General features: G+C 51.8%; 1 protein-coding gene across 7 annotated transcripts; it reads right to left on the bottom strand.

Moving 5' to 3' along the window:
* Positions 1-1,668: 1,668 nt before the first annotated feature.
* Positions 1,669-22,764, bottom strand: UBA1 (ubiquitin like modifier activating enzyme 1). 7 transcript variants are annotated; one of them, XM_074323993.2, is made up of 28 exons: positions 19,530-19,744; positions 17,424-17,599; positions 15,249-15,374; positions 14,983-15,099; positions 14,815-14,873; positions 14,546-14,714; positions 14,319-14,453; positions 13,231-13,337; positions 12,883-12,973; positions 12,638-12,770; positions 12,035-12,132; positions 11,794-11,940; positions 11,480-11,656; positions 11,249-11,353; positions 11,083-11,163; positions 10,600-10,755; positions 8,964-9,129; positions 8,651-8,847; positions 7,899-7,963; positions 7,468-7,663; positions 6,686-6,760; positions 6,393-6,582; positions 3,748-3,836; positions 3,375-3,467; positions 3,052-3,243; positions 2,338-2,439; positions 2,137-2,237; positions 1,669-2,001 (listed from the first exon to the last, which is right to left on the bottom strand). In XM_074323993.2, the coding sequence occupies exons 4-28, from the start codon at positions 15,097-15,099 to the stop codon at positions 1,866-1,868; spliced, it is 3,177 nt and encodes a 1,058-aa protein (XP_074180094.1). In that variant the 5' UTR covers positions 15,249-15,374; positions 17,424-17,599; positions 19,530-19,744; the 3' UTR covers positions 1,669-1,865. The 7 variants fall into 7 exon arrangements, with proteins under 7 accessions (XP_074180094.1, XP_019572294.1, XP_019572292.1 ...); XM_019716735.3 differs by lacking the exon at positions 15,249-15,374; XM_019716733.3 differs by lacking the exon at positions 17,424-17,599.
* Between the last annotated feature and the right edge of the window lie 1,067 nt (positions 22,765-23,831).

Genomic DNA, 23,831 nt, shown 5'->3' with positions numbered 1-23,831 from the left:
TCCAGATCTTGACTTAGCTCTACAGACCTTTGAATAGCACCTATCAACTTCCAACAATTTGCTGTTTGTTGTCTATTCTGGGTCTTACACTAGAACACAACCCTCCACCCCTGCCCAGGAGAGGGATCTTTTTGATCCATTGTGGTCTCCAATGCTTAGGATGTGCCTGGCACACAGTATGTACTCAATGAATGTTTGTGGAATGCCTGAATGGCAAATAGTCCTAGGCAGAGACATGAGGAAACCACCTTGTCCCATCCTGTCCTTGGTGCCTGCTAGGTGCAGGGGGCTCAATGCAGCCACCCAACCCATGCCCAGAGCCCTGGTCTCCTATCTTGCTGGTGTTGTAACAGTAGACAAACATGACAGACAAGTACAATGACATGTATTGGGGAAATAAAACGCAAGCAGGATTTATGGGTTCTTGATGAAGGGTGTCAGGTGTGAATCAAGTAGCAAGGGGATCCAAGAGCTGTGGTGGTGAAGCAAGGAACTAAGTATCTGGAGAATCAGGAGCTGTAAATGGGTAAGATCCAGTGAACAGTGTCTACAGAGTACCCAAGGAGCTGGGATAGTGGAGAAGGGGGGTAGAGGAATTAAGTGTGTGCGCAAGCCTCAGATGCTGCAATGGTGGAAACAGTGGACAGAGGTGTGGAATGTTTGGAGTACTCTAGAGCAGCAATGGAAAATCTGCACTTAACCTAGACAGCTAGCATCACCACTAACTAGATGCCAGAAGTAAAGCACCTCAGTCCAGTGTCCTGGTGGGAAATAAAAAGGAAGTGTGAAAGGATGAGGTCATGAGGGAAGTAGACCAGGGCATACATGGTGTCTGAAGCTGGCCCAGGAGGCAGTGAATGTGGGGATAGGCTGTGAGGGGTGTCAGGGCAGGTTCAGGGATAGGTTGTGCTATTCTCAGGACCCACGTTTGAGTGAAGGGATGAGGAGTCTAAGTGGCTGGGTGACAGAGGTATAAGTGGCATCCTCAGGCACCAGGTGGCCAGACTGGTGCTTTCAACTGTTTGGAGTGCTCAGCCAAGACTAAAGATGGAACATACAGTCCTGCTGGGGCCTGCTCTAACCAATCACAACCCACAGCCCCCATAGCTGCCTCTCTGGCGTCCCTCAGGACAGGCAGACCAGGCCCTGGGGGGTAAGTTGGGGCAGGAAAGGTGTTCTCAGCTAAATATTTTCATAAAAACTGAAGTACGCACAGGCACTGGCATTCCTCAGTCCAGCAGAGCTCTTTAGGCCTCCCTGCAGCAGGGAAGTTGAACTGAGGGCACCACAGCCATTTTTGGCATTGGGAATCATGATGGTAAAGGCATGTCCAGGGTCTGAGTGCCTTGAGCCAGGCTGAAAGGTATCTGCCCCAAGGATATCAGCCGTGTTGACCCAACATCAATATGGCAGGCAGGGAATAAGGAGGTGGAAAAGGAGAAACTGTAACCCAGTTCAAATAAATTGGACCCAGGTAGCTAGCTGCTCTCTATGGCCTCACTGGTGCCTCTACTTCCTCCTAAGCAGGGAGGGCAGGAGCAAGAAGGTGGCAATTCCCACATTTTCTCTGCCCAGGAAACTGGTAGCTGGGGTGGGGCCAAGCCCTCTGGGTTACCATCTGAACCAGGAAGCCCCTTGCTTCCCTGGAACCAGCGGGGGCATGTCACATCTGGGTTAATAATTCTTTATTAGGATTCAGGTTCCGAACAAGATAGGAAGCAATGGCAAGAGGGGTTCATGTAGTGGGAAGAGGAGGGAACACCAGGCTTGGCTTGCTGGGCTACTGCCAGAGGTCAAATGGGAGCCCTGGGCTGGAGGGGGTCTCGAGACGGGGGCTGGGACCAGTCTACAGGAAGGCATTGCGATCAGCGGATGGTGTATCGTACGTAGGGGACCTCAACATCCTCGCCGCTCTCGTCGTTGCAGCACAGCTCAAGCACCAGCGCCCGCACATGGCGGCCCAGCTTTCGCTTCGACACACGGCTTACGATCTCTGTCATCCTGGGGGCAGGGGAGCAGAGGGTCAGGAAAGCAGAAAGCCGAGCGGAAGGGCAGGTGGGTGGGGGTCGAGGAGGTGAAGGGCAGGGAAGAGGACTGGGCCAGCTGCAAGCCGAGGCTCCCCGCCACCCAACTCACGGCTGATCCAATCGTTCCTTTAGCTTGGCGGCTGGCATGAAGAAGGAGTAGAGCATGGACACGCCCTGGGACAGCATGGTGATCTCTAATTTATGCTCTGTCTGGAGGAGGGAGAGGGGATGGCAATGTCACAGGGGTGGACAGGCCAGTCACCCGCACACTCCACCCCCAGGTGGGGTGAGAGCGAGGAAGGGGCCTCACCTTAAAGTAGTCAAGGAACTGCTTGAGGGTCATCTCCTCACCGTTAGGCTGCAGCCCCTGTACCTCAAAGCGATCCCACAACGTCCACTCTTGGTTATAGTACTGCGGGACAAGGAGCCGGTCAGTGGGGTGGGGGCCACCAGAGGGTCCGGCCCCATCACTCTCCCACCTCCACTCATGAAGGGACATGTTAAGTGAGATCACAAGCCTCTCTGACCATCACATATTTAAAATCCCAAACCCACCCTTTGCCACCTGGTACTCTCAAGTCCCCTGTATCCTATTCTTTTTTTCAGGGTTTCAAAATCACTTATTGTATTATTTAATCTATCTCATTAATATAACTGTAGCACCTATAAGAGTACCTGGCATAGCAGGTGCTCAATAAATATTTGAATAAATTAATAAACGAAGCAAGTAGAAGAACTTAGCATAGTAAGCACCTAATAAATGTCGGTTGCTATTATTGTGTAGTTAATAATTTCCTAGGGCACAATTCAACTTCCCATCTTTTCTGAGGGCTTCCACAGGCAGAATCATGCCAGTGTTTAGCACATAGAAGGTACTCGAAAAATATGATATGAGTGAATAAATGAACAAGGGGCGCACAAAAGGAGTAGGTACACATTGACAGAAACCCTCACCTGGTGCAAGTCTATGAAGCAAACTAGAGCCAGCTTCTACAAACACCTCACCCCTGATGCAGGCCCTCACCTGGTGACGGGGTGCAGCAAGGGGTTCAGAGAAGCCGAAGAAGGGTAGGGCCAAATTAAGGAAACCATTCTTGTAGGAGTCAAGTTGTCGGTGCCCCTGCACCACTTTGTAGAGCTCCAGACACACAAGACCAACCACAGCTGCTGTGGTTGTGGCGATGGCGGGGATGATCTTCCCTGCAATCAGCTTGCTCTGGGAGACAGGAGACATCAAGGAAGGCTGTGTTGAAGGGGGAAGTGGCTCCGAGTCTACAGGAGGGACGGAGTGTGGGGAACTCAGTCGAGCCCAGGAGGGGGTGAACGTTAGTTCTAGATTCCCCTCACCTTGTGCCGGTCTGCAGGGGGAATGTCATAGTTCTCTGCCCGGAGGTTGGATGCAGCCACAATGAAATCCATATGAAAGTTGCTGTCATCATCCTTTAATGAGTTCGGGGAGAGAGGGAGGGTGGGGAGATAATAAGAGGATGAGAGGAGGAAGAGGATGCCTGGTCTCTAGGGACACTGCCATTACCTGCCGGGCTCTCTCAGATCACAAAGGCATGGCTGGGAACACCTATCTGTTCAAGGCCACATGGTAGGCCCATCATCCAATCCCCACAAAGGCCTGGGGCTGCCTCCAGATCCCCAGAGATCTGTTCTGTCCAGCCCATCCATGCTTAACCCATGCCCCTGCCTGCCCAGGCCTCCCACCCAGCACCTTCTCAAAGTCGATAGGGTACATCTTGAACCCAGTGAGCTTTTCTGGACTAGGCAGCGTGGCCTTGAGCTCCTCTAGACGGCTGTCATCTGCAGGAAGAGAGGATACCATGAGCCCTTTAAATCCCAGGCCAGGGTCTGAAATGGAAACGGGAGCTTGGGGTGGGCCAAAAGGTATTCAGGTAGATAAAGGATTTGAAAAGGAAAGCCATTCTGGGAGGAGGAGGGGCAAGCGGGAGAGGTAGACAGGGCAATAGAGCACAAACCTGAAGACAAGGGGGGTTATCAAGCATTATCTCTAGAGACACTATGGAACCAAAATGACATTAGGAGAAAGTGGAGATGGAGAGATCCAGAGAGAGCTGGAGATCTTGGGGAGAATGATGTAGAGAGGTGGGGAAACATGGAGGATACAGGGGAAGAGCTGATGAAAAAGATTTGTGAAGGAGAAGTTGGGGGAAATATGCAAATGTGGATATAGAGGAAAGATGGAGGGGGAGAGAGGAGAAATGAAAATGGGAGCATGGGGGCATTTAAAAGGGTGAGACAGGTAGGAGATTTTATATATATTATACATTTTAACACCTTATATACATTATATTCTTTTTACATACATCTTACGTATACTATATATACACATTTGAGATAGAAGAAATATATGGATAAAAGAAATAAAGGACTGGACCTGGAGCTGAGCTGCGCCCTCCACAACTAAGACTGAAAGAACAACTTGAAGCTGAACGGCACCCTCCACAACTAAGACTGAAAGCACAACAACTTGACTTGAGAAAAAAAGGCCTGGAAGTACACACTGTTCCCCAACAAAGTCCTGTTCCCCTTCCCCAATAAAATCTTCAAACAAACAAACAAACAAACAAACAAACAAACAAATAAATAAATAAAGGGAGAAGTGAAGGAAAGATGGAAAGAAATGTATTAGGTTGGTGCAAAAATAATTGCGGTTTTTGCAATTTTTTTTTTTCAACTCTTTAAACCGCAATTACTTCTGCGCCAACCTAATACAAAGAGGAACACAAGGGGATAGATATTTAGGAAGGAAGATGGGGTGATGACAAAGGAGATGGGAGAAGACATATAGAGAGGAAGGGGAAGATGGAAGTGAAATACAGGCGGAGTTACATAACTACAGATGCATTCATTATCTATGGAGGAAGAGAGATGGAAGGGGAGTGGATGAACACAGACCACGGGGCCCCATGAGCCAAATTAAGCCTGCCACCTTTTATGAACAAAATTTTATGGGAACACAGCTCCATTTGTTCATTTACTGTTACGTATTGCTACTTTTGTGCTTCAACTGCAAAGGTGACAGCTGCAGATAATGTATGGCCTATAAAGCCTACCCTGTTTCCCCGAAAATAAGGCCTAGCCAGAAAATTCAGCTCTAATGCGTCTTTTGGAGCAAAAAATTAATACAAGACCCGGTCTTATATTTATTATATTAAATTATATTAAATTATATATTATTATTACATTACATTACATTATGTAAGACCCGGTCTCATAGTAAAATAAGACCAGGTCTTATATTAATTTTTTTTAAAAGATTTTATTGGGGAAGGGGAACAGGACTTTATTGGGGAACAGTGTGTACTCCCAGGCCTTTTTTCCAAGTCAAGTTGCTATCCTTTCAATCTTAGTTGTGGAGGGTGCCGTTCAGCTTCAAGTTGTTGTCCTTTCAGTCTTACTTGTGGAGGGTGCAGCTCAGCTCCAGGTCCAGTTGCCGTTGCTAGTTGCCGGGGGCATAGCCCACCATCCCTTGCAGGAATCGAACCAGCAACCTTGTGGTTGAGAAGACGCGCTCCAACCAACTGAGCCATCCGGGAGGAAGCTCAGCTCAAGGTGCCGTGTTCAATCTTAGTTGCAGGGGGCGCTACCCACCATCCTTGCAGGACTCGAGGAATTGAACTGGCAACCTTGTGGTTGAGAGCCCACTGGCCCATGTGGGAATCGAACCGGCAGCCTTCGGAGTTAGGAGCACGGAGCTCTAACCACCTGAGCCACCGGGCCGGCCCCTTATATTAATTTTTGCTCCAAAAGATGCATTAGAGCTGATTGCCCGGTTAGGGTTTACTTTCGGGGAAACACGGTTAAGAGTTACTATAATACTTGGCCCTTTACCCATGATATACAGAATAAACTGGGAGAAAAAGATGGAGAAAGACAGGGGGACTGGGGGGAAGATATGGAGAGGGAGATAAGGAGGGAGTGTTGAGAGGGAAAGGAAGAAAGCTACATGGAGGGCATACTAGGGTGAAGAGGCACGTGAAGGAACATGGGGTCCTGGGAAGATGGAAGTGGGTATCAAGGGAACTGGTGGAGATCATAGCCCCCCCCCCCCCAGATAGACAGATCAAGAAGAAAGCACGAGTTTTTCTTTCAAGGCAGATACACAGAGCAAGAGAAACAAACAACTAGTTCTCCTGAGGACTAGAGCGCGGGAGTGAGGGAGAGAATTTGCCCCCACCGACCACCTGCATTTCTGAGGAAGAGAGACTCAAAGGAAGGTGGGGGAAGCTTCAGGCCTGGGACTGCAGAGCAGAGCCCAAGGACTGCTGCGCAGGCTGAGCTGGGCAGGGGACAAGTGAGGAGGTGACTCATGGTTGACCGGCCTAACACTCTCACCAACAGAGGCATTGGCGCTCTGCAGCTCCTGGTCGGAGACGTGGATCTTGACACCAGATTTGGGGGTGAACTCGGGGACCTGAACAGCCTGGAGGAGTGCAGCCACAGCAGCTCGGTCCTGAGAGCCCATCAGCCCATAGGTCTGGGCAAACAGGTTAGCGGCAGCCATCACGTAGTCCAGATGCAGGGGCTGGGAGAAGGCAGGACCCAGAAGGGGGAAGACATCAGTCCTCGTCTGGGGAGTCTTGGCCTCCCACCCACCGAGCCTAGAAGACCCCAGGGAGGAGACTTACATTGTTGACATCAAAGGTGAGTGGGTGTGGACAGCGTTTGGGCCCAGACCAGAACGGAGCTCCCGAGCTTGTGAGCTAAAGGAGTGGAGAGATTTTTGAGGAGCAGGACCAGAGAGCGGAGGCCTTTCTAACAATCCTAACTCCCCACCTGGGCCCCGGATGGGCCTTGACTCACTATGGTTGGGCACACACAGCAGGCTGGATTCAACCATGAAAGACTCAGACTGTAGGGTACTGTAGATGGAAGTTGATGCCAGGCCGAAGCAGGGACATCACTGAGAAAAAACGACCACCAATTTCCCGGCAATCGCTTTGTGCAAGATAGCCATTCAACAAACTCTTATGGATTGCCAGGCACTGTATGAACTGGATGTTAGTAAGTATCAATAAAGCCTCACAAAAATCCCCACGAAGTAGATATACTATTATCTCTACTTCACTGATGAAGAAACTGAGGTGCAAAGAGAAGTCATGTGACTTGCCCAAGTGCAAATGGAGCTGGGATTTGAACCCACATCAATTCCTGTGCTCTTAACTCCGTAATTTCTCCCGCACAATCCCTATAGCCTGGGAGTTGTTATGACTCTACCCATAGCACAACTAAGGGAAACGAAGTCTCTTGCTCCAAGGAAAGGGGACGGGAAGAATAAGTCAGGTTTAATCATTCTTTTGTGACCCCCATGCCTCAGGGCACCTGCCACAGGGGGACTAATGACCGGGAGGAGCCCACAGCAGGTTCCTGCTTTGGATTCTGCCAAATGGACCTGGCAAGTGGGTATTACCTGGTCAGGAGGGAAGTTGTGCAGCAGCTGCCGGATGTTGTTAGAATACTGGGTGTGCCAGTGGTGGCAGGCCCAGGTCACACAGTCGGCCCAGTTCTGTGGCCGCTGCAGCACCAGGCTGCGCTGCACCGCCTCCAGCACCTCCAGGGGTTGGGTGCCAGCCAGCCGCAAGGTCCGCTCCACAAACTTGGGGTCTCTATCAGGAATTAGAGGGATCAAAGGGGCAGGATTACACAGCAGCCCCAGAAATGGGCTCCAGGGCAACCCCACTTTCTCCATGGAAAGCTAGTCCTCAACCCCAGTGGTATGAGGCCCAAGCATTCACTGATTGATTTTAGGTGTGCCTGGCACTAAATGTTACAATGGTAAGGCAGACCGGATGCCTTGGCTAGGAGGCAGGGGATGGGGTGAGGGGGCATTTGGCTACTTACGTGAGGTACTGGTTGACATTTTCTGCTGGCTGCTTGAAGAGACCTTCAAACTCGTCCCGAGCCCACTAAGGACAGAATAAATGAGTTACATGGGGGTGATGGCTGACAAAGTGGGTTTCCAGAGACAATAGAAAGACATCGGTGAACAAATCAAGTAGGAAGAACACAAATGCTCTGGGAGAAGGGCAGCCACCCAACCACTGCTCCTAACATTCCGCACTCTCCCGCCCACCCCAGCACCTCAATTTAAAAGCCAATGAACTTGATCTGGGCAGTGGTAAAACTAGTGAGTTTGCACAGGTCATCTCCTACTCCCCCGACAAAGAAATATCTGGCCAAAGCTAAGAGATCCTGTTATCTGGGAACACACCCTCCCTTTGCAGAAGTATACTGAAGTATTAGGGAGTGAAGTGTTACGATGTCCGTGACACACTTCAGCATGAAGAAAAATACACACTAAGAACATGTGGCAAAACAGGAACCACTGTTAAATCTAGCTGATGAGTGGTATTTGAGTGTTCACAATACTACTCTTTATACTTCTTTACACGTTGAAAAATTTCCAAAATCAAAGTTAAAAAACAAAAGAATGAACCATTTTAGAAACCTAGGCTGCTGGATGGGAAGTGAGGGAGGAAGGTTTGGATAAACAGCACATCTGGCGCTTAGGCTTGCAACACCCGCAGACCAGGAGCTCGGCGGCCGAGAGGCAGGGCTCCTGCTCCCTTTCCTCACCGCCCAAAGCTGATCACCTGCAGGGTGTGCTCGATGGCGTTAGGGAAGTTCTTCAGTGTGCAGATGGGGATGGACTTCTCAGGCGGGTCCTGGCTTGAGCTGTACGACTCCGTCAGGAAGGGGATCACCACCTGCACATTGCCCTTGGTGCCCAGTGTGCCCGACTCCAGCAGCGGCTTACGGTAATATATGCAGCGGCGGTCCATGTACATGCCTGGGGGTGGGGGGCAGGCTATCAGGTGAAGACAGGGAGACAGACAGCAGCGAGGCAGAGGCAGAGGGAGAATGCGTGCGCGCGCGCCCGACCTCCTCACCCGCCTCGAAACTCACGGGCATCCACGTTGTCCAGGGCATTGGCCACACCATCCAGGTTTTGGAAGAAATCGTCATCATAGATGCGCTCCGTGTCAGGGCCCACACGGTTCTGGTGGCTGGTCACCCGGATGTGTGGATTCATCTGGCGCACAGCTGCAGCAGCGGTGTCAGACTTTAATTTCTAGAGGGGGTGAGGGTGAGGATGGGGAAACACAGCTCGGTTATTCGTGCATTCAGTCAGCCAACCTCAGGAGGCTCGCTGGTTTAGTAGGAGACAGCCTGTGACAGTGCAGCATGGACAGGGCTGTGACAGATGTAGCAGGGGCTCCGCGGAAAGGGAAGCAGTGGCCACACACCGACTGGCGACAACAGGCCAGCCATCTGGTCCTCTGCCTGCCCAACATCTATTGTTCTTTCAGATAACAGCACCCGGGGTTGGGGACATTCCCTCAAAGAAAACAGGACCTTACCACACAGACAAGCAGGATCGTCTCAAAGTCTCAAGTCAGGTCCTGTCCCTCCTCTGCTCAGAACTGTCGCCTGGCTCTCACCTCCACTGAGGGTAAAAGGAGCTGTCCCCGTTTCCTCTGGCTCATCTCCTACTGTTCCCCACCTCTGGATCGTGACCTGGAACACTCTTCCCCAGAAGAGGGGGCTCTACTCGCTCACCCCCTCCAAGTCTGCAGACCCTTCCTCAACCACTGTGATCCAAAGAGCAAACCTGTGTCCCGGACCCACCCAACTTCCCTTATTTTTGCTGTTTCCTTTGCAGAGCACTTATCATGGACATTAACTATAACTGACATTGTTCCCCACAGAAGGCTTCCCAGCTAGGTTCCTGTATAACCCAGCTTGCATCTGTGCAGAGAAGAGTGAACCTAGCAGGCATAAAGCATTCCCCAAGCAAAGACCTGCTCGCAAGGCTGGTCCTTGGCTAACGTCTGGGAACTTGGATTTGGGGAGTGATCTTACCATTCCTTACCTGGTAAGGGTGGCTCTCTCTGCCTAGACTGCTTATACAAACAATGTGGTTTCTGCTGAACACCTGCTTTCCTTCTGGGAATCTGGAATTTGGGTATGTGCCCAGCAGAGGGTGCCTATATGACCAGCCCACAGTAAAAACCCTGGGTGCTGAGTCTCTAACAAGCTTCCCTGGTTGGCAACATTTCACGTATGTCGTTGCAACTGGCTACTGGGAGAATTAAACATGTCCTCTGTGACTCCACTGCGAGTCTTGGAAACTTGTGCCTGGTCGCCCCCAGACTTCACCCTGCATGCCTTTTCCCTTCGCTGATGCTGCTCTGCATCCTTTGCTGGAAGAAATCACAGCTGGGAATATGACTGACTACATGCTGAGTCCTGTGAGTCTTCCTAACGAAGCACAAAACTTGGGGGTGGTTTGGGAGAACCCCAATACACTGTCCTAACAGCACTGATAAGAGGTCAAGGGAAAAAAAAGGGGGATGAAAAATGGTGGAGTCAATGGAAGGGTACTCACTAAATAAATGTTTGTTGAATGAGTGACAGAAAAACTGAGGATTAAGAGACAAAGGAGAGAAAAAAGTGGAAAGGCCTCCTTTCCAGAAAGAATGAGAAAAGACAGGAGGAAAGTGAGATGACAAAGCACCCTCCATCCCACCCGCTCACTCACCGTAACATCCCAGGGCCGGAACAGAAACTGTCGGTTCAGATTTGACTTCTCAATGGTGTCCATGTCTGTGACGACAATTTCTCCGCCCTCCCCACAGCCCAGCCCAATCATGGCAAAGTTTTTTAGCAGCTCACAGCCAATGGCACCTGCACCCACCTAGGAAACACGCAAGAAAAGACAGAGGCCAGTCAGGGTAATGCAGGTTAGCATCAGTCCTTACTCCCTCTGAAGACAGCAAATGCCAGGAAGAGATCTAGTGCCCCATCCTCAAGTCCCAGGGCCACAGGAAATAAGCAACCAGTCATCTGAGGGAAGTGGCACAGAGGGGACAAACAGAAGGATGCACCAGTCTTTCCCTCAAGATAAAGAAAATGGCAAAGCCATATAATAGAGGCAGAAGAACCAAAAGACCCTCCCCCTCAGGAGGCAGGAGACCCAGAAGAGGTGGCCAGAGGCCAGGAGGTGTCCAAGGGGATCACTCACCAGGAAGTACTTCTGCTTGCCCAGCTTCTCTTGCAGGTCTGTGCCAAATACAGCTACCTGCCCATCATAACGATTCTGGCGCTGCAGAACGTGAAGGGAGGAGGATCAGAAGGGTCTTGCCAAAAATGCCCCCAATGACACCTTCCCATGGGACCCGCTCACATACCGGGAGGCACTTGTCCTCCGTGAGGGCCTGTTTATCCTCAGGGAGACACTCCAGAGCATCAAAGTATAGCCACTGCATGATGGGCATAAACTTCCCGGAGCAGGCCTAGAGGTTGGGGAGGAAAGGGGAACTGGTCAGTGGTTAATAGGGGCCTGACATAGATGGACAAGTGATGTGGCAAGGGAGGTGCCTGGCCCACCGCCTACCCTGCCCTTCTCCACCCATGCTGACCTTCATGACCTCTTGGGCAGCCAGGCCCCCAATAAAGGCATTTATGGGTGCCAGATCCCCAGCAGCTACATATGCCAGATTCCGGATGAGGTCCTCATCCAGGCTGTCCTGCTGCACTGCTTGCCGGGCTCGAGCATTCACAGCCTGGGCTAAGGTCACCAGCTCTGTTGCATCTTCCTGGTGGGGCAGAAGGAACCAAGGGCACACCTATTAGGCCACTGTGGGGATGGGAGGGGAAGGTGGACAGGTAGAGAGGCATGGTGGGCCTTCAGTACCAAGGTCATCTGCCCTGGCTGGCTTGCCCACCCACCCACCTCATTGCGGGGCCGAGGGGGCCGGCCGTGCTGAGCACAGAACTGGTGCAGGGCCTGGAAGCCGATATGCAGTTGAGCAGGCCGGGAGAACTTGGCGAAGTCTGTCATCACAAAGTTGGGCTCTGCCAGTGAGGCCAGCAAGGATTTCTGTGGGGGGCAGGGCATCAGAACCATAAGAAAGAAATGGAGAACCTAGAAATGTCCAGAACCACCTCCACAGCCTACTACTCCCCATACTCACAAAGCTGATCTTCTTAGGTACTTTGACCTGACTGACGATGCCCCCACGGATATAGTCGGAGAAATGGGAGGTGTCACAGATGCTAAAGGTGTAAGGACCTAGGGAAGACAGGAAGCTGTCAGGCTACCCACCCTCCCCCTAAAACCCACAACACCTACAGGATAAGGACAAATCTGTGCCTGGCCCAGTTCAGACATCAAGAGCCATCTCCTCTCCATCCCAGGTTCCACCTGGTGTCAGAAGCCATCCCCTTTCCGCCCCAGACCCAGCCCCAAACCCATGAGACCCTGTGTCCCTGGCCCCAAGTCTACACTGAAACACATTCCCGGCTCCTTGTCCAAATCAGCTCAGACATGAGTGGATCCACTATCTGCTCCATTCAAACATCAGAGACCTTTCTCCCTCAGCACAGATACCAGCGATCTATTCTCCCAGGAACAGCTCAGACACGAGACAGCACCTCTCCCCCATGCCCACCAGTTCTGGTCAGACCCCCGGGGACTCTGCCCCTGGTTCATCTCCGACACCCAGGGTGTGTCTCCCCTCGCTCAGAGCCCAGGGACACACCTTCCATCTCCCAATTCCCCCACAGCCCTAGCTCACCCAGGACTTTGATTTCCATGGGCTGACTTCCATTAAGTTCAACCATGCCCTGTACTTCTGAAAAGGAGACAAAGTCGCCACTCTCAAACCCGTGCCGGGCCTCATCCAGGCAGGTAACCACACCAGGGTTGTCCTGGTTAAAGGAAGAGTGAGTCTCAGAGGCGAAGCGCAGGGTACCACAAGCAGACAGGAAGGCCTGCTGCTGCCCAGCTGCCTGCCAGGAGCCCTGAGGCTGGTCTCCTCACCTTTGTGACCATAGAAACCATGGCACTGAGCGGCTGCTCCCCATTGGAATCAGTAAGGATCATTTCCTCTCCAAAGTCACAGAAGAGTTGCCTGTAGAGAAGGCAACAGGGCTGATGCCCAAATCCCATGCATGCAGGGACCCCATGTGTCCCTCAAGATGCAGCAAATACTTGGTGAGCAAATTCAGCCCATCCCTGCTGGGAATCAGATGGCGCTTATGCCACATGGAGAGGTGAACACATAGAATCCAAAACCCGGGGGGCTGAGGGGGGCTGAGGGCAGTGAGATCTTGGGGGTCTTGGCTTGGGCCTGGCAGGGGTCGGGGGGAAAAGGGAGGGGATACTCACCCAAACAGACCCCGTGTGTCTGCCACCACCAGCTTGATGCCACGGCTGTGACAGAACTCACCCACCCGTAGCTGGTCCTCCAGGGGGGTGTTGGTGAGGACCACCACCTGTGGAGAGTGGAGGAGGGTCAGGGTGAGAATGGAGGAAGGTTGGTGTGAGGCTTCAGGGAGTCCTGAGGGCTTTGTTGGTTCAACTCTTTCATAGACACAAAGTATCGAAGTATCTACTTTGTATTAGATTCAGAGGCCGTGAACTCAGTGAAGAGAAACTGTATCCCTATGAGTCTCTAAACCCCAGACGGTGGCAGGCAAGGTAAAGAGGCAGCTGAGAGGACAGAGTCTGGAGAACATCTGACTCATTCATTTGCCAACACCCACTGCTGCCTGCCCGCAACCCTGCCATGCCCTATGAGACACAGAAGAGGTAAAACTGTCCCCAGCCAAAGTCTGAGCTCATTCCTACCACACCCACTTGCTCCCAGTTCTCAAGACAACGCCTGCTCAGCCACGACCCTTGGGACTTTGCTCTCTGCCTGAATGCGCACCCCTCCCCACCAGGGTGAACTCCTACCCCTACCTCAGGGTTTGGCGGCAATGCCCTGGCTGCTGGGACACACCAGGGCAGAATCTCAGCTCCCAGTTACTCTTTCCAGCCCAGAATTTTTATGTAACAAACAACCAGATGGCCCTTTATCATGTGCCAGCTGCTATTCTAAGTGCTTATCCCTCACAAAAACTCTTTGAGGTCGGTATTACCCCCCCACCCCCACCCCAAGTCTACAAAACAGGAAAGAGTAAGGCATAGGAGATTAAGACCTGCCCGAGGTCACAGTGGTAAAAGCAGAAACTCACGCCAAGGCAATATGGCTCGTCTGTGCTCCTACCCCTGTGCTGTGTTGTTTGTCTGTTCAGATCTCCCCGCCCTGGAATGCAGGCAGGTCCAGGGGCTAAATCCTGCCTGCATTCCCTAGCTGAACCCCCAGCATGAAACCTGGCACGCGGGCCAGCCCATTAAATACCGAACAAATAAACACACCAGAGATGGGCTCTGAGAGAATTGGGCAGGAGGCTGGGCCATGCCCAAGGTACCTGGAAGCCACTAAGGAAGTCCTCAACGAGGGGCCCAGTGTAGGCGCTGACAGGCACATAGCTGTTGAGCTCAGCGAGGCGAGGCTGAGAGACCTCAGCCCGATTTTTACCGATGTCCTCCTCCCGCAGGTAGAACTGCAAAGGGGGGTAGGGGACAAAGTGAAGTGGCTACAGAGCCTGGGAAGGCTAATCCCTCGGCAGGGGAGAAGGAAGCCAGGAAGAGGTACCTGGGAAGAGAGGTCAGCCCACTGGGCAGTGCCCTGGTCATGTAGGGTGACAGCCTTGACCCCACCAAGGATGATGTTTTTGGCAATCTCCACGCCCAGGCCCCGCAGGCCTGATACCAGTACGCTGGAAGTCTGGAGTCGCTTCATTGCTTCATGGCCCAACACGTACCTGTCAGGTTAGGGGGCATGCTGGGTCAGGGCCTGGCCTTCCTGCCCACATCCTCTCAGAGCCCCTCTCCCACCTCTTGGCCGACTCTGGCCCCACTTACAGCTGCCGGGAGTAAAGGCCCTCATCTATGTCTGCTTCACTGCCGTTCTTCGCCATTCCCTAGGAACGGAGGGGAGACATGCATGAGGAGGGTGTGGACAAATGGACAGTGACACAGAAGATATTCCCGCCCACCACCCCATCTGCCAGTATCCAGGAAGACACTCACGTTGGTTGGCACCGAGGGCACTTCGGACAACACAGAGTGGGCAGGGGAGCAGTTAGAACCCGACTTTGGATCAGGCCCGGACACGCGACGTTTCTTGGACAGCGGCGAGCTGGACATCTGGAGGGAAAAAGGAAGGTCAGAGGTGAGCCTGAGGCACGTGGGTGTTTCTGTTGGTTAGTGGCGACTATGGGGGAAGGGAAGACTTAAGGGCTAGTATCCCCATTTTACAGAAGAGGAGACAGGTACAGAGAGGTGAGGTGACTTGCCCAAGGTCACAGAGCTGTCAGAGCTAAGATCTGAACCCAGGTGGTCTGGCTTGCAATCCATGCTGCTGACCACTAGGCCATTCGCCTTTCTCCCCAGCCCAGCATAATGAGGGAGAGACGCCAATCCTGTAGGGTGAAAGGAGTGACAAGAAGAATGTACTTGTGGGGAAGTCAGAGGAGGAATAGAGATTCAGGTCAGCTTGCCACTCCTTAACAGATCTCATTAACCCCTATGGCTCAGTTCCCTCAGCCGTAAAATCGGGGCGATAATACCACTTACCTACCCCGTGGAGTTGCTGAAGTGATGAGATAGAACACAGACCATAGAGCCTGGCACAGAGCAGGTGAGCAATAACGAGCAGCCCTTCTCCTCTCCCTTAACCCCTGCGACACGGGTGCCGGAGGGAAACGCGACTTGGACATCCATCAGAGTGGCGTGATGGCAGAGAACCCAGTCCCCAGAGGGGATCAGGGAGGGGTTTTACAAAGCCCCACCCCCCCATCCCCTCCCTCCCACCCCAGCTCTGGGAGGGGAAAACACCCAGGCCAATAAGAGTTGCCAGGGAAGAGAGAACACACACACCTTCCAAGCCTGCATGTGGAGTCCCTTAAGCAGGTTAACAATGATAAGCGAGTGTTTATTAGGAGTCCGCCCTGGGCCAGACATCATACTAAGCACTTTATGAGCCTTGCCTCGCTTTGTCCTCAGAGCAACCCCATGGGGTTGGGACTACTATCAATAACACCCCCAACTCACAGTGGAGGGAAAAAACTTCACTCAGGGACGTGTTGACTTGACAGAGGTTCCCACAGAGTGACGAGCTGGGCTCAGACCAGGATCGGCTGAGCCTGAAGCCCAGGCTGCCTCCTGGTGTGTGTGATCAGGTGTCATCCCCTCAATGCAAGGCAGGGCTGAGCGTCCTTGCCAGACAAGTGGGAAAACCTGAGCTCATGAGGGCAAGTTAACTCGCCGAGGGTCACACACTAGGTCCCAGAGACAGAACAATACAGTCCGCTGTGGAAGTGAAATCTGGGGGTGGGGGTAGGGGTGACTGGATGCAGACACTGGAGACAACAGGATCCTGAATCATCTCCTCACTGCCAACGCTCTTTAGGCCTCTGTTGTACACTGAACCCAATCACACCAAGTACCTCAGATTCCATCTTGGCACCTCTCACACTCTAGCACTAAGCAAGATGACAGGAGCTCCCTGCTATCTAGCAAGGGCTTACTCCCTGTCAGTCAGAATAATGGATTTTGTTTAATCCCAGCAATGTCCACAACCACATAACCTTATGCCCACACCATAAATAAGAAAACAAAGGCCCAGGAAACTCCAGCCACCTGCCCGGAGGGAAGCAGCTGGCGAGGGACTGTTTGCCAAATGCCTCCTGGGGAAAATACTAGAGTCAGGACCCAGCTCAGGGCCCAGCACACAGGCCTAAGGGATCAGGGGTGAAAGAGGAGGACCCAGGAGGCCTCATGGCTGGCTAGAGCCGGAGTCAACCAGCTGAGTTACTAGGAAAGCTAAGAACCAACCTAGGTAGGAAGACACTAGGTGAATTAGGGAGACAAAGGCAAATCATATTTTTCCATTTACTGTCTCTCTGACCCGGGAAGGGATCTCATTTCCTCTTAGCCCCATTTTCTCCAAAAGCAGAAGCAAATGGAACTATCCTCAAGGGGTAGCTGGGAAAGTTAAAAAAAAAAAATCAAGGTCTGAGGTTACCAACTCAGCAATCTGAGGACGCGAGTAAGCTCCTGCCTGGGCACCTGCAGTGGCTTCCATTCCTTATCTCCTTGCCTTGTCACTGCTTTGCCTGTTTGGGACACACCATCTCTCCACTCCCTAAGTCAGAGATGATCCAGGGCCAGAGAGATCTTTAATATCTATACCTTTCACCTCTGGACCTCTAGTGCTGGCAGCAAGGGTCTAAGCAGGTGTTGGTTGGCGTTTTGGAGTAAATTTCAATTGCAGAGGTTTGGAACAGGCCAGTCTCAAGGCAATGCAGAACAGGTCGGGGGCAGAAGTCCCAGAGGAGCTCAAGATCCTCCACCCCCAGCACAAAATCGATACCCTTTCTCCCTCAACATATACTCAGGCCCCAATTAGGATACATACACTACCAACTGTTCAGCAAAGCTGAACTGGGGCTCCGAGTTTCAGAACTTGCCTTAGGTTTCCAAACTGGTGATTTTGAAGCCTGAGCATTCTCTACCACCCAAACCAGAGGTTTGAGGTAGGAGTCCTGGAGAAGGTTTGAGGGGGTCAGGTTATCAGGATGGAGAGGCTAGGGCACAGGATGCTGGGGCCTGTCAAGCCTCCTGGGAGGGATTAACTGAGAAGTCCCTGGGAACATAAAAGAGACGAGTCAGGAGGCAGTTGTCTGAGTCCAGGGAGGCTCAGAGGGAGGCAGGAAAGGGGATGTTAGGAGCCCTGGGGGCCAGTGGGGCAAGACAGGCAGGGTGGAGCCTGGCAAGGGTGATTAAGACTCAAATATTTGGAAAGGAACTTTTAAATCTTCCAAAAGGGTCTTGGGAAAAGGCTCCTTTAGGGAAGGGCAGGGAAATTACACTGCAGGCCCCCAGAGGCTTCAAGGAGGTGGGAGGGCAGTTGCTGGGCTCCATGGAAGCTGCACAGGGACTGGGTGGGGGATTCTGTACCCCAGGAGGCAGCAGGGAGATGCTGGGGTCTGGAGGGAGGGCTGTTGTCCATCAGGAGGACTCTAGGGCCCTGGGGACAGATGCTGGTGGCAGAGATTAATCTTTGCTAAAAAAGAAAACAGGGACTTGCAGGGGAAGTTGTCTCTGACATTGATGCCAGAGTCCCAGGAGGCTATGAGGGTGATGCTGAGGCACAGGGTAGAGTTAAGGTGGGATTTCTACCGGAGCTCATTGATACAGACCAGGGACTGCAGCTTGTCTGAGAGAGTGGAAACGGGAGGCTGAGCCCAGATAGTTCTGGCCCTAAGTTCAGCAAGCAGATACTGGCTAGGTCCCCTAGTGGGGTTGGGTTTTTCTGACCAATTATGTAGGATCCTGTGGAGGTGCCTAGAGTAGAAGCTGAGAAGGGGGTTTTCTGTTCTGATTGGAGGACAACTGGGCTGGTTGGGGGAAGGGACATCTGACAATGATGGTAGGGTCCTATGAAGCTAAAAAGAGAAGCTGCGGACCTGTGACTGAAGATGCTGTGGACCTTGAAAGGCCGAGGGCAGATTTGGAAACCTGATGTGAGGTTAAGGGATCTGTGAGAGAAGCCAACACTCCCCGGTTGGCTTTTAAAGGCAGGGGTTGAGTGAAGGGTGGGGTTTGAGAGGTGAGTCTCTGAGGCAGAGGAGGCTAGGAGCCAATAGGGTCTGCAAGGGCAGATGCGGTGTGTGTGTGTGGGTCTCTATCCCTAATGGAGGACTGTGTCCAAACAGTTCTGGTGCCTGTTACCCTGGGAGGCTCTGAGGGAAGATACTGGGGTTAGGGGCGCCTGGTGAGGGAGATATGCCTGCAGGGGGTAGTCTCTGAAGAGAATACTGGGAGCATGAAAAAGGGGGGCATTCACTTAGAGACAGTCTCTAAGGGCAGATTCTAGAAATTGAAGTGAGTCAAAGTAAATGCTGAGAGGGGTCTCTGAATAGAAGTGCTGGTCCAGAGGATTTCTGATGGAAGATGCTAAGGGCAGGGTGGGGCTGGGAGACCTGACATGTGGAGGGGTCTCTGATATGGAGGCCAGGCCCAGATGGCCTTTCACAGGGTCTAGTCTACTTGGAACATTTGAGGGCAGATTTTCTCTCTGTGTTGGGAGGATCTGAAGATGCTAGAAAAGACTCTCAGAAATGAAAGCCATGTGAACCTCCCCGGGGTCTGGCCCCTCTTGGAAAGCAAATACTGAGGGACTAGGGACGGTCTTTGATGATATGCATTGGTGGGAGGTTTTGGCCAGGAGTCTCAACCCGGTAAGGCTCTACTGGTGATAAGGGGCAGTTCTGACCTGCAGTGCAAGGTTCGGGACCGGGTCAGTCCCTGACTAGGGATACTGGACCGGAGTCTTTACAAACAGATCCAGAGGGTCTGACCCCAAGGTCAGATTTACGAGGCCGAGGGACTGGGCTGGTCCTGGATGGGAAATTTCGGCCCCGCCCCAAGATCTGCACCCACCCACCCCCACCGAACCCCAGCTTCCGAGTTATCACCGCCCGCCCCGACATCAGCCTGGCCCAGCGCCGGCCCTGTCCCTTCCAATGCATCCCGAAACCCCGGCCAAGGCGCTGAGAGAGGCCGTTTGTTACCAATGCCGGTTCCCCGGGTCGCGCCGCCGCCAACTCCTGTAGGAGACGAAGCCAAGCCACCCTCCTCCTTCTCCTCCTCCCCGCCGCCTGGGCCGCCTAGAGTCGTCGCCGCCGCCTGGGCCGCCTTCTCCTCCCCCGGCCGTAGTGGTTGCGCTCGTCCCTGTAGCCTCCTTCACCTCCGCCGCCGACACAAGATGGCGGCTGCTGAGCCCAAGGCCGGAACAAAACCTTGGGCCCTACCCCCAGGAACCCGGATGCAGGCAGACCGCGCCCATTCATGAATCATGAATGTTGATCCCTGCAAGTCAGGGACTCATTTAAAGAGGACTAGCTCCACCTGGTGGCTACTATGGCACTAAGTAGGAAAATCGGGAAAGCAGAGGAACGTGAATAATGAATAAATTGCTGCAGCCAGGCTGCCATGGAAACCAAGAAAGGACCTCAAGCCCACACTTCCTGGTCATGAATTATGTATATGCCCAGGTGCTCGGTTGACTAACACTCTGCGACCAGAAAGCCAACATGGAAGCCACGCCCCACTGCTCATGAATAATGAATGATCTTGCAGCAGCCCGGAAGCCAAGGAGACCAAGGCTACATCTCTTATGAATAATGCATGAAGCCCCGTGGGCTGGAACAAAAGGGGCAGGCCCACCTATTGCAGCATCTAATACTCTGTAAGCAGGGAAATAGGGCTACTACAGGAAAAACACACTCCCCGGTTCATGAATAATGAATAACAATGTTGCAGCAGCTCAACCTGGAAACTCAGAAAGGTCAAGAAAGGTCCCACCCACTCATTATGAATTATGCATGAGACTGATGGACAGCCCTCCCAGCAAGTAGGGATTAGGGTAATCCAGCCCTGGCAACATGGGCACGCCTTCCTGTACATGAATAATAAAAGCCGATGCTGCAGAGTCACAGGGGAAACCCAGGGGAAGTGTAGCAGCCGCCTCCCCACCCCTGACTAACTGCACGTGAAACAGGGCTGCCTTGTTCCAACCAAATCCAGACGCACTACATGCCTCTGGCAAGTGCCTCAATTTCCATGACTGTAAAATGGAGATAGCAATAGAACCCATCTACCTCATAAGGCAATATGTTATCAAAATCAGAGAATATGAATTATGGATGAGCTCAGTGTAGTGCTGGCAAAGGGCACTGTTAAATTTAAAAAAATATATATGTGTATATTACTATAAAGGTAATATGTAAATATATTAATATAAAATTAGTTGTGTGTGAGGGTATACCCAACCACTAGAGAAGCCCCCCAACTTGGGGCATTATTTAAAAAATAATGCCTTCAAACACCCTCTCAGAAGGACACTGGAAAACAGAATGCTAAGGTCACCAATGTCCATTAAATAGGTAGGACTGACTGCCAAGTCACTAGAGATAAACCCCAAGCACTGAACACATTTCTGTCGAATAATAATAGATCCCATTAACAGATGTGGTGTCTCCTTTCCAGGCATTGTGCCACTGATCTCAGGAATGCAGAGCAGGAAATCGATTTCTTCTTGTCCTTCTTCTTGTCCTTCGGGTCTCAGCTCAAAGGTGACCTCCTTAGAGAGTTCTTAAACCCTCAGAAAAATCACTTCCACCTACCGATGACTAGCTCTGTGACCTGGGGCCAGACACTTCACTTCTCTGGGCCACTGCTTCCCCACCCATAAAATGAGAATAGTAACCTACCTTATGATAGATTTTAAACGAATAAATATGTAGAAAGGGCTTAGAACAGTTCCTGGTCACATAGTTCTATTTAACTAACAGTAGTAGTACCAATAAATTAGGGGGTACAGACTCTGGAACTAGACTGGCTAGGTTTGAATGCAGGCTCGGCCACTCACTGACAGGGAGTAGGCAAATTACTTATCCTCCCGGTGTCCCAGTTTCCTCATCTATAAAATAGGATAATAATAACTTACCTCCTAGGATAGTTGTGGGGATTAAATGTGCTAATAAAATGCTAAATTAGTGTAAATTAATCTGATCATCATTATGCCCATGCCCACTTTTCAGGCTCACGGAAAGATTTGACAAAGATCACACGGCTTGGAAAGAATCAATACGATTTGAATCTAGACCCTTTGTTGATAATCTGAGATTACTGAGCTTTAAGAAATGAACCATGCACGAGGCTTATACCCTGGAGCCTACAAGGCAAAGCTAACAGTGTATCATGCAGATGAATCCATAAAAGCTACGCCCCTCATGAATTATGCACAACGCCCCTAGAGAAGCCACTGAAAACTTGGGCGCTACTCACCTTTACGATTAATCAATGAGGGCTAGTTTGCCCGGCAAACTGTAGAACGCCCCTTCAGCACGCTGATCCGCCCCATCGTGAATAATTCACAAGCCGATACTTCCAGCGGACCAGGTGCGAAAGAGGCAAAAAAATGGGCTTCCTCATAGCCCCACCTCCTCATGAATAATGAAGAAAGCCGCGGCCAACGAAGGCCGGGTGGCACCCAGTCCCCTCGGGAAGCGCGTAGCAAGCTGTGCTCCGGCGTCCCTTCCACAGCCTGGGCTGGGGGCTCCTCTCCCTAACAACTTGTGGGCCCCGACCTGTCCAGTCTCCCCGCCCCGAGTACTCAAGCACGGGGGGTATCGCATCATATAAGCAGAGGTCACAAAGGCCACAGATACCTTCACAATGCCACGTCGGTCCTGAACGTTCCTACCGTGGCCAGGACCTCTCCTGAAAACAAGCCCTCCCAAAATTCCGCCTTGACGTCAGGGACCTCAAACTTCGCCTCTCCCCTTGGGAAGCACCCCAAATCCTGCCTCATGGACAGAGTACTCATTCATGGACCATAAGGGTCTCCCCAAACATCCCCCTTAACCCTGTCTCCGAGGGGTATATAAACCTTGTCTCCAAGGGATATTTCCTACAACAGACTCCCACATCCCACCCCAAAAGCCACTTCTTAAGGGTCCCTCAAAAACTGCCACCCCTAAAAGCCATCCCGGGCCCAGAGCCTCCAAATATGCCCATTGGGGGATCCCCGAAACTGAGCCCCCTCCCTCAAATTCTGTCCAGGGGCTTGGGGGGCACCGTGCTCCAGCTCACCCCCTGCGCCGGGCGGAAGCCTCGCCTTCCTGCTGGAGATGAGCCGAAGCCACGGGGCAACGGAAGAGCAAACCACCTCCGTCGCACAAGAAGAGCCAGAGTTTGCGCGGAGCTCGGAAGCGCGGGGACTTGGAGGGCCCTGGTTTGGGACGTACCACAAACGCTTAGCTAGAGGGGCGCCCGCCCCTGTTCCCGCGCCTTCGGCAGCCCGTGTCAGACCCAGACACCCCTACGGGTTGTGGTCCCTCCTGAAAGCGCGAGGCATGCTGGGGGTGGTAGTCCGGTCTGGCCAGTGGCTGGTGCACGTGGTGGGCATCAGCGGCCAGGGTATGGGAAAATGTAAACCTGGGCTGTGGAATTCCGGGAGCGGTGTTCTGGGAGTGAAAAAAGGGAGCGGAACACTGGGGTACCTCCAAATGGAAAGACACACCCATCCTCCAGATGGGAAGGCTGAGGCTCAGATGGCCAAAGGAGTTCATTCATTTGACATTTATGGAGCTCAAGCGGTAGGCCAGGCGCTAGGGATGCTTTCTTGCCTTCACGGAGCTGACATTCTAGCAAGAGAGACAGACCATAAACATAACACATAAGTAAAAATTATAGCTTCGCATATAAATATGTATTATAATAGATACATGTAACTATGTAGTATAAATTATATAATACAATGTATATATAAATACTACATAGTTTACATAACATGATAGCTAGTGTCAATATGTAAATAATTTACATCTGTATATAATAAATGTCTTACATTTAATACATTGTATATATTCTATATTTGCATGTGAATATATAATTAAATATATATGCAAATGTGTGTTGTATATATAACTCCTAAATGCTATGGAGAAAAATAGACCACAGTAAGCAGAAATTTGGGGGACAGTGGGGTCAAGGAAGGTGTCACACGGGGTGTCATGCGGAGTCTCTAGTCCCGCTCCCCACATAAGGACACAGGACACGGTGAGGCCAAAAAGGAACACCCACGGAGCCATAGGTAGGGGAGTCATACCACTATAGTCTCACTGGAAGCTGGATTCACATGACGTGCAAACTGCTGTCCGCTTTTCTGCCAACTGACCGACTCCCCATTTGCTAGCTGCAATCCGCCTCTCTGCAATCCGCAATCCACACTCCGCCGCTTACTAGCTCAGCCACCATCTTCTTGCTAGGACCTATTTTTCTGCTAGCATAGCCACGGCAGTTATATT

This window comes from Rhinolophus sinicus, chromosome 18 (genome assembly GCF_057876585.1).
Source record: "Rhinolophus sinicus isolate RSI-liver-muscle chromosome 18, RSI-T2T, whole genome shotgun sequence".
Lineage (NCBI taxonomy): Eukaryota > Metazoa > Chordata > Mammalia > Chiroptera > Rhinolophidae > Rhinolophus > Rhinolophus sinicus.
Note: the sequence above shows the minus strand (reverse complement) of the source record. Positions and strands in the feature narration are given on the sequence as shown.